Raw genomic sequence first — 10,608 nt, 5'->3', positions numbered from 1 at the left:
ATCTTATCATACATAATAGGAAAAGTTGGGTGGCCCTTTAGTTATCCGTATTATTTATAAGCCCCTGAGATTGTTTCTCTTTGTTTTTATTTTACAATGAATCTGAAGTAGCCTCTGATCCGAAGTCCTAAAGATCACCATGTTGTTTTTTTCAGTATAGACAAGTGTTGGCACATGGATGTGTCTACCAACCACTTTGGCTGACGGTGAGTTCAGCCAATCTCGATCCAAAGCACCAAACCAACCCTGTAATGGCTCACATCCAAGGATCATTGGCTGCTGGCTTGATCACTTTTATAAATCAGGCAATTCAGGGGGTCTAGGTTCCCCTCCTATGAGCCCCCTCCGGAGTACAACTTTTGCAACCCCATTTTAACAAAGAAGTGAATTAACAAAACAGGCATTGCTAGGAAAGGGAAGTGATATCCCCGCCCTTCTGATGGATATCCCCCCCCCCCCCTTAACAGATATCGTTAGGATATACAAAGGCGCGTATGAGCTACGGTTAGGTCTAAAAGGCTTAAAAGTTAACGACTTCTGTTCGGAGGGGGGAGGTGTAGGAGAACGGGATTCTGTTTTGTGAAAAAAAGGGCATCAACCATTGGGCCAACGTCCGCTAAGAGACAAAAGGAAGGAGCTCAAATTCTCTCCCCCCACCCCCTCCTCTCTAACAGATATCCTTAAGATATACAAAGGCACGGATGAGCCACGGTTAAGGGCATCAACCATTGGGGCCACGTCCGCTAAGAGACAAAAGGAAGGAGCTCAAATTCTCATAAAAGCAATAAATACACCTTGAAAAGCGTAAAACAAGAAATAAAGTCAGAATCGAGCAGAATAAGGATAGGAAGCTGATTCCAGCCAACCAAACAGACTCGTAAATCAAGCGTTAGGATCATCCGATCAAGGTGGCTCAAACATAAATTAGACACACTTGATCAGATGAATCTGATCACATCCACTAAGCGTTTGGTTAAAAAAAAAAATTGAAGGGAATCAATGGGACAAAAATGACATTGGACGGAATTAAAAGAATAAAAAACGTCGGAATATATTTCTCGCCCCAAGAGGTATTCTGATTCTGCTCCAATTGGAATGAAATTTTATTGATTTTTTAAATCGTACTTTTTTTCCTCGCCTTGTTTTTAGTAGACCTGGCAAACGGACGGGTTGGGTTGGGTTACCTACGGGCTGCGGGTCATGTAGGTGCGGGTCAAACGGGTTGGGTCAAAATGACCCACATCCCTACGGGTCAGCATTTAGGTGACCCACACTCATTGCGGGTGGGTTGGGTCAACCTGCAATTTTTGCCAAAGAGTATTTTTTTTTGGTGAATAAGGAAATTATAGCAACAAAAATAGAAAAAAGAGACTTAAAAAAAAAAATGCTAGGAGTACGCCATTGCAAACGAACCCTAGTCGTTTTTATACTAGGTTGCATTGCCTGTTAATCTAGACCGTCCATTTATCTTCTTCTTTGATTTCACGGTTGGTATGGATTGCTTCTCAATGAAGTAACACAAAATGCCTATAGTATCTTTCAAAAGAGAGAAATCCCCTCTTTTATTTGAAAGCTACCCTTTGTTGTGAGTTAGGAAATGACGCCAACAACTAGGAAATGACGCCAACAACTAGCGAACGACTTGCTAAAAGTGAAGGATGCAAAGTAGTAAACGACTGAAATGACTTCAAAGAAAGATAAAGAAATGTCGCTTTTTTAGCATAACTGGTCCGGAATAAGTTAGTATAGAGAAGGTGCTTCTCTCTTGCGTCAGAACCAAAAAAAATGAAAAAATAAAAAATAAAAAACAAAATGCTGGTATCTGCGGGTACCCGCAGGTTCACCCGACCCAACCCATGCTTGGTCAGGTTGGGTGACCCGAGGGTCAATTTTGACGGGTCACTCAAATGCCAACCCGTACCTGCAAATTTGCGGGTGGGATGGGTCGACCAGCTGGCACGGGCGGATTTTGCCAGGTCTAGATTTTAGGGGAATAAGAATAGGAATCTAGATTGGATGCCAATTCCGATTCCCATTTACTCTTCAAAGTTATTTTGGCAAGAAAAGTTACACCAAGACGGCAAGACATAACTAAAAAAAGAAGAATCGTGTCAGAGTAGGGCGGCGCTTTTAATTTTTCTATATAATCTCCAATCAGAGAGAGCCCACGCACGGGTGTCTCCAGAGAAAGAGAAAGGTTTTTTTACGTCCGACCCATCCTAGATAGGCTAGGGTTTTCTATTTCATTCTGATTCTTGAAGTCAATTCAATTTCTGATCGCATACTCCTTTTGATTTTCTTAATCTGCTGGTAATTCAATGAAGATCTTCTATTTCTTTTTTTTTTCGATTAGACTGTTTTGATTTCAGTGCCCTAATCATGCCTTCTTTATTTTATATTTTTTAATCTTTTGATATGACCGATACAGAGAAAGTCGTTGATGTAGAAAAATTAGGGTTTCCTTACTGAATTTTGATCTTATGTTTTGCATATCTATGAGCTTTCCGTTTCTTGGAAATTTGAAACCAGATTGTTAATATTTTTTTCCGTTGCTGTTTCTTAGTCATGTTTTTTTTTTGTGCCGATTATAAGGTTATACATTCTTCTTTTTTTGCCGATTATAAGGTTATAAATTCATGTGCATCTGGCCATAAATATATTCATCAATGATTTTCAATTTGTCATTAAAGATAATACTTTTCACTGATTGTAGGAAAAATGGCAAAAAGTTACTTCAAGCAAGAGCATGACCTTGGTATGCACTCTTTCCCTTATAGACAGCTAATTTTTGTGTAGGTTTTGTACGAGAACTATATATGTGTTTATTAGGTTCTTTGGGTGTTTAATTGATTGTCATTTTCATGGGTAATTTTTGTGTATTGTTGGGTTTTGTATAGTTCATATGCCTACTTCGTTTAAGATTAGGCCAAACGATTGTGAATGCCAAACTGATTAATGGACTCAAATTTAAACATAATATTGACTTGTTGAGTCCATTGATCGGTTTGGCGCTAACTCTGGGTTGTTATAATCTTAAGGGAACAGGGCTTTAGTGTGTTTAATTGATTGTAACTCTCATGGCTTCTTGAAACTGATGAAGGATCCCTGGGCTGTCATGTGCAGAGAAAAGGCGTGCTGAGGCTGCTAGGATCAGGGACAAATATCCAGATAGGATTCCGGTGAGAGTAGACCTTCAGTTGTTTTTTAGCAAGCTTTCCTTGATTGATTTCTTGTACATCCAATCTTTTACGATTGACTTTTTTTATTTTATGATGCTTGAGCTGGTTTTGGGAAAGGTTTAAACATTCATTGTTCGACCTGGACATGAACTAGTCTAAATTTCTTTGACTTTTGGCTGGTTTTTGTAGTTTTGGATAGGGTTTTACAAGCATGTTGAGTTAAACTAAATTGCAAGAAAGTTTTTACTCCAGTCTTGGGCGAGTAAACCTAGTTTGGACAAGTTAATGAATCTCAATTTTTCAACGTTCATCTTTTTTCGTGTTTGTTCTCCTCTTAATTTAAATTGTATATAAATGGGGTGACCTAAAATACCAGGATGGATCCATGAAAGTATGTATGTAGTCCCATTGAAAGGGATCGTTCGAGACGATTTCCAAGAGACCATTATCATTTGTTACTGCTACCTATTTATTTATATTTGGACAAGTATATGAATCTCTGTTTTTCAGCGTTGTCGTTTTTCGTGTTTGTTCTCCTCTCTTAATATCAAATGTATATAAATGGGTTGTCCTAAAATATCGGGATGGATTCATGAAAGGATGTATGTAGTTGTTTTGAAGGCGATAGATCGAGACGATTTCTGAGAACTCCCATGAGCTACTTAATGTGAAGCTTAGGGAACAAACTTGTTAAAATTTTGAACCCTGGGGAGAAAAGGTTTAGTTTTATGGGAGATACCTATGGCAGAAAAGGTAAACAGACAGGCTTGAAGGACGAATATCAATATTGGAAGAGAGATGTGAAAGTGAACTTTTCGAAAACAGACAATAAATTAAAAGTGCGATGTTGAAGGGGACAAATTGGAAAGGTATTTGCTAGCCTCCATCGCAAAAGGCATTTCACGGATGGGCTGTTGCATGTGAGAGCAGCAGCCACACAGGCTCACTTTTCAGCAGACTTTGTCTTCATTCATGAGGTGGTTGCTCTCACATGCAACAGCCCATCCGCAAAATGCCTTCTGTGATGGACGCTAGCAAATCCCAATTGGAAAAACTATCAAGTCTCCACATAATAAAAACATTAGGAAGAAAAAGGTTTGGATAAGTTTAGGTCATAATTTGTTCCTTGTCTATCTTGTCATTCTCTTGCAAGGTCTTGAATCTTGATTTCCATTTGGACACGTTTATGTTCTCCAATGTAATAAATTTCATTTTGAAGACCTTAGTTTGCAACTGAATTTTACACAAGAATATCGTTGAGAGGCTATAGAAACTGTCCATGTATAGCTTAAACATATCAGAATCATAAATAAAGACATGTAAATAGAATATGAACCTGTAAAAGAATACCTTTCACCGATTTTGGACTCTTTGGTCAGGAAGTTTCTAACAGGGGGGCATTGATAGGCTGCAATTGGGTGACTGGTTATATTGAATGGAGCAGAATGGTGGTTCTTTCCATTCAGATATCAGGCGGAATACAATAGATTATAGACTGGCCGAAGCAAATGTGAAGAGATAAGAATTTGAACAATGGCTGACTGGTTTTGCTCGAAGTGTGATTTTCTTAATTTTAGAAGAAGGGTAGCTTGCCGAAGGTGCAACAAAGTCTGGTCGAGCTGGGATAGCAAGCAGAGTCCTAGAGGTTTTGGTGTGAATTGAAATACTGTTGTTGATACTAGGTTCAATTCTTACGCACTTGGCTTCAGCTTGCCAACTTTGGGGTTACTTCTTGTATCCCTCTGGAACTGTTTGGTAAGGACATACTGCTTGTTGAGCCTGTGATTAATGCTTTGGAAGTTCGGACCCGATCTCTGAGTCTCGGCATGTGGTAACTTTGGAGTTTGGATGGTTGTGAACACTTTGTTTCTTAGAGGTTTACCGCGAGCATTGATACAATAGTTTTTACATAACTCGAGGGTAAGCATCTGGTAAAAAGCCTAGTAGAAAAGAAGGGAGGAAATTTGCAACATGTATTGGTGGCTCAGCCTTACTTGTGGTGGATTTAGAGGTTGGCCCTGTTGAATGGGAATCTGTCAAATTGCCTATGAGTGACCAAGGTGTTGCTAATTTTGATGATAGTAATATTGTAGTAGAAGAGTATATGGCCATATGCTACTTACGTTGAAGGAGTTTGGTCTTTCCTTTGTATGGTTAGAAAAGTAGGCATGAGTGTATTTTAGATCTGCAGAGTGGAGATATTGGAAAGGAAATGAAAGAATAGAAAAACTAGTTGTAGATCGAGAAATTTGTCTATTAGAGATTTAGCCAGACTAGAATTTAATGTTAATTACAAGGGAAGAGAGATAAATCTGGTTCAGATGGGAGGTCTAGAAGTTGTTGCAGTGTAGAGAGGGATAAATCTGGTTCAGATAGGTCTAGAATTTGTTGCAGTGTAGAGATAGAGAGAGAGAGGTACATTCTTCTAAATCAAGTTTATCTTGAAGACCTTGTCTTGGAACATAAGAGGTTTGGATTCCGACTATGAGAAGGCACACACTAAGGAGATACTTCAGAAAATATATTTTATAGCTTTTCACTTCAAGTGAATAAGAGGGTTGGTCATTTGGCAATGGATCTTAAAACTTTGGTGTGTATTTCGGGTTGTGATTTTACTAATTTGGATTTGATTGGTGCTTTTGGAGGGATTTTAGTAGCCTGGCGTCTTTAAATTCAGTGCGGAAGAGGTGATTGGAGTTTTAAGGTGTCGATTAGGCTTAACAGGGTGGATGACCTTAGTCTTTGGGCTTTCTTGTCGATATAAAGGCCGTCTAGGAGAGCGAAACGAAGTGAGATGCGTGCGGAGCTGTATTCAGGGGTATTTTAATAAGTTCTGGTTTGTAGAAGAAAGGAACTGTAATACCAGAATCACTTAAAAGACGACGACCTTTTCTTTGTTTGTTAGTAGGAATTCTCTTTTTTATCCTCCTCTTTCGAGAGCTCGATACATGTGGGAGATGGACCAAAGCAACAGTTGTTTGGATAGATTTCTCTTTATTGTGTGAGGATTTTCCTGATTCTGTTTGGCTTTTCATGATCCTATTCAGTTGGCCTTGCTCAAACCCATTTCTGTTCACAAGCTGATATAGTTCTCGATTTTATGGAAGGGAGCTGGGCCGTTCCCTTTTTAGATTTGAACTCACTTGGTTGGAGCATCCTCGCTTGAAGGATAAGTGGAAAATTTGGTGGGAGGAGACCTCAGGGTTTGGGTCGGAAAATAAATTGAGTCAGAAGCTCAGAAATATGAAAGAAAATCTTAAAAAATGGGTTAGGGAGGAGTTGGGTGTGAATAATATTAGTAAAGAGACGCTTCTAGGAAAAATTGCTAATTTAGAGAGTTAGTGATATCAAGGAGCTTTTAGGGGATGAGCTTCTTTGCAAAGGAAAACTCTTAGAAGAGTATAATCTTTTAATCTTACAGGATGAATTAAGATGGGAACAACAGTCCTGCGCTTAGTTGTTAAAAGGAGATAATAATACATCCTATTTTCACAATATAACTAGTGGTAGAAGAAGGGTTGGCATGATTCACTCTTTGCTTATCTGTCGATAGTAACAACATTATCACTTGGTTGTGTCTTTCTATGGGAAGCTCTATTTTGGTAGGAATAGGGGTTTAGATAAGTTGGAGAACGTTCATTTCAACAACTTGAGTGGGGCTTCTAATGAGGGTTTATAGAAGCCTTTTGGAGAGGAAGGAGTCAGAGGCGGTGTTTTCTGTGTAAGATAAAGCTCCTTGTACCAATGGCTTTTCTTTGGCTCCCTTCTAGGTTTTTTGGGAGTGGGTGATGAAAGACCTTATGGAGTTTAAGGGATTTTTGAAGGTGGACCCTCGGGAGAGGTGTGGGTGCTACTTTTGTCACGCTTGTGTATATGAGGAGGTAGCAGAGAAGTTGACTAACTTCAGGCCTATCAGCTTGGTTGGTAGTATGCATAAAATTCTTGTCGAAGTCCTAGTTTTTAGGCTCCGGTCGGTTTTTAAGGAGGTTTTCTCTAGTTCCCAAAGTTCATTTATAGATGGTAGACAATTCCATGATGGTGCTTTTCTTTGTATTGATGCCACTGAGCCACTTGCCATAGGCTTTGCAAACAAGGATTCTTATGTAAGATTAATATAGAAAAGGCCTATGATGGAGTTGGGTGGGAGTGTTTGGATTTGGTGATTGAGAAGATGGGATTTGGCCTATGATGGAGTTGGGTGGGAGTGTTTGGATTTGGTGATTGAGAAGATGGGATTTGGCCTATGATGGAGTTCCGGTCGGGTTGCCTGTTTGCCAGGTCTACTAAAAACACGGTGAGGAAAAAAATTACAATTTAAAAAATCTATAAATATAAAACATAAAAAAAAGATGGGATTTGGGCCCAGGTGAAAAGGGAATTACAATTTTGATGGCAGCATGGAAATCATTTTGATAAGACATGCCAAACAATTCGATCAGAGAACTTGGATTTTGACTGCTGCATACTTTCTTACAATTAACTGTTTGCTAGCCACAAAACTGATAGTTTTTTTTTTGCGCCGCATGTGGATATGGTGATCTATTGTTGGGAGCTGCTTGTCCCCTGTAATTGGATTTTGCTTCATTAATAAAAAATTTCTGGTACCTTTTTTTTTTTTTTTTAAAACAATGATTTTCAGATCATTTCATCTCCACAATAGGGCCCATAGACACTACAATTTTCGCAATACATGTGGGGCCTATTTAAAACACTCATAATTCAAAAAAAAAAAATCAAGTGATTTTGATGGGAATGACTTTAATACCCTCTATGCCTTAAAAAGATTTAACTAACATTCTAAAAACTAACTATTCAAAAAAAAAAAAAAAAAACAATTCTAAAAACTAGATAAAACTCTTCACGACCTCTTCATAACGTGTTGATTCTTCATGTCATTTTGGATGGTACCCCCCATCACTTTCCATTAGATGGCAGCATGGAAATCACATTGATAAGACATTCCAAATAATTAGATCAGAGAACTTGGATTTGGACTGCTGCTCATTTTTTTTTACAATTAACTGTTTGCTAGCCACAAAACTGATAGATGTTATCTAGCAACGATGATTTTCAGACCATGTCATCTCCACAATAGGGCCCATCAAATGAATTTTCAGGAGCAAATGTACATCATGTGGGTAGCCCACATCAAGCTTCTACGCACTTATCCAAATATAAGGCTTAGCATGGTATCATTCCCCAAAAATGCTTATTGCCTATTGTTTATATCATCTCCGCTTAGAAGGTTTATCAGATGCATAATATTGTTTACAGTGTTGAAATTTTCTCATTAATCAAATCTTTGTTGTATGTTCTTACTTGCTTTTGATTATTCAACGAGCATAATTTTTTGTTTAATATACTATTTTGTGTCTGACATTGCTTTTCTGAACATCATATGTTATTCTTCTTTTTTTTTTCTTTTTTGAATGGCTCATCTGTTTTCTTCCTTGTTCAAAGGCTTGAGTTTCTTTCAACAATTTCCTGGATCATATAATGACTTATATAGCAACATGTTCTTATGAGGTTAAGGTGATCGTGGAGAAGGCAGAGAGAAGCGACATTCCAAACATTGATAAGAAAAAGTGAGCATTTTTTCCATATTAATTTTTGTCTTGTACGGTTTACTACTGCTATTTGTTCTTTGGCCTTGCATTCTTCGTGTTGTTATGGGGAATTCACAAAACATCCAGCGGAGCTTTTCTAAATGATAACACAAGGGAACCAATTGTAAAATAATTATAAATAAGGTTAGAGTCGAGAACAGTATAATAAGGGAAAAATAGTTCTTCAATAGCTTATTATACTACTCAGAAGGGAGAAAGGGAGAAATACGATTTCAAGAGATCCTCAACAAACATACAATTCATGCCATCTAACGTTCTGAAATTTGTCCATTTCAAAGAAAATAAATAGATAATTACACATTCACAGTTAGTTCTTTGAGTATTGAGGAAAATCACATCTTAGATATTGACAAATTATAATTTAGGAAGCATTTTGTGTGAACATTTACATCACATCTTAGGTATTGATAAAATACAATTTAGAAGCATTTTTAGGGTAAAAGTTAACATTTTATTAGTTCATTAAATGACGAACCTCTGTATGTCTCATTCAATATTTGTAATCCATTCATTCCAATGGATGATGGATGTCTCTGTCTCTTTGACTACTTTTAAAATTATTAGCATACAAGCATATAGTTTAATATGTAAATAATACCACTCACCTTCAAATTATATTGTTAATGGTTTCCAAAGAGGCCGCATTGTCCCAATTACAGAGAAGCTTAACTTAGAATAAGAGTGTTTGCAAACAAGGATCCATTTTTGGTGATATCCAAAAGAATTCAGGACTTGCAAAAATAAGGAGGGTTGGTAATGTGTCAGTGGTTCAATGATCTGAATAATGGCAACAACAACTTAAATGCAGGTACCTAGTCCCGGCGGACTTGACCGTAGGGCAATTCGTCTATGTAATTCGCAAGAGAATCAAGCTAAGCGCAGAAAAGGCGATCTTCATATTTGTAGACAATGTCCTCCCTTCAACAGGTCTATTGATGCAATCTAAGTAAATTTCATTTTATTATGATATATTCAAGCATTGGGGCTGCTTCTGATAGGTGGCTCTATTTTGGATTTGATTTTTTTTTTTGTGTAGGGGCACTAATGTCGACAATATATGAGGAGAAGAAGGATGAAGATGGGTTTCTCTACGTGACTTACAGTGGAGAGAATACATTTGGCCTCCAGAGTATTCCATAGTCATCTTGCATAGTCATGATTTCTGTTTTTTTTTTTTTTCCCCGATCATCTTCATATCTATTTTTATATCTGTTAATGCCGCAAAGGACTTTCTTCTCCAGTCACAAAGCTCGTTTTATCCTGTACATAGGTTTCTGATGGGGGACACGTTCTAAGTCTGAACCTGCTAAATGCTTTAAATGATAATTCTGCTCTTTTAGTCCATCTTCAATTCAGTTGCTTTACTTAAATCTGATTACTGTGTTTCAACACATGTTTTTAACCCGGAATTTACCTCGAACCCTGGGGGGGCACCTGAATTTTTATTGATAGAAATGAAAGAAGTACAAGAGAACATGAATGCGACTAAGCTCTGAAACTTTGAAATACCTAGCTCCTCAGAAAGTTTAATGCTTGGCTTATTCGTTTGTAAAGAGGGCTTAGCTGGGTGAATTCTCTCTCTAGTGGAAGGTTTTAAATAGTTTAAGTAACCAATGTCCTAAATGAGTCAAAATGGAATTTCGGTTGGAATATAAAGACGGTTTAAGTAATCAATGGCCTAAATGAGTCACCAGCAATATGGGATTTCGTTAGGAAGATAAAGATGAAATCCCATGTTGTGACCATGGTTTTAAATTTTGGTTTTGGGTACACAAAAAAAAAAAAAAAATTTTCATTACAAA

The 10,608-nt window shown here is 37.7% G+C and overlaps 1 protein-coding gene across 2 annotated transcripts; it reads left to right on the top strand.

Annotated features, from left to right (window-relative positions):
• The first annotated feature begins 2,023 nt into the window (after positions 1 to 2,023).
• LOC143877809 (autophagy-related protein 8f-like) lies at positions 2,024 to 10,150 on the top strand. 2 transcript variants are annotated; one of them, XM_077380054.1, is made up of 6 exons: positions 2,024 to 2,197; positions 2,714 to 2,755; positions 3,124 to 3,179; positions 8,712 to 8,764; positions 9,615 to 9,733; positions 9,843 to 10,150. In XM_077380054.1, exons 2-6 carry the CDS (start codon positions 2,719 to 2,721, stop codon positions 9,944 to 9,946), a joined length of 369 nt encoding a protein of 122 aa, XP_077236169.1. In that variant the 5' UTR covers positions 2,024 to 2,197; positions 2,714 to 2,718; the 3' UTR covers positions 9,947 to 10,150. The 2 variants fall into 2 exon arrangements, with proteins under 2 accessions (XP_077236169.1, XP_077236159.1); XM_077380044.1 differs by having other exon boundaries at positions 2,027 to 2,310.
• The last annotated feature ends 458 nt before the right edge of the window (positions 10,151 to 10,608 follow it).

This window comes from Tasmannia lanceolata, unplaced genomic scaffold, assembly GCF_043159265.1.
Source record: "Tasmannia lanceolata isolate RefF3 unplaced genomic scaffold, GAP_Taslan_0.1 ptg000002l, whole genome shotgun sequence".
Classification (NCBI taxonomy): Eukaryota; Viridiplantae; Streptophyta; class Magnoliopsida; order Canellales; family Winteraceae; genus Tasmannia; species Tasmannia lanceolata.
This window is presented reverse-complemented; position numbering and strand designations above follow the sequence as displayed.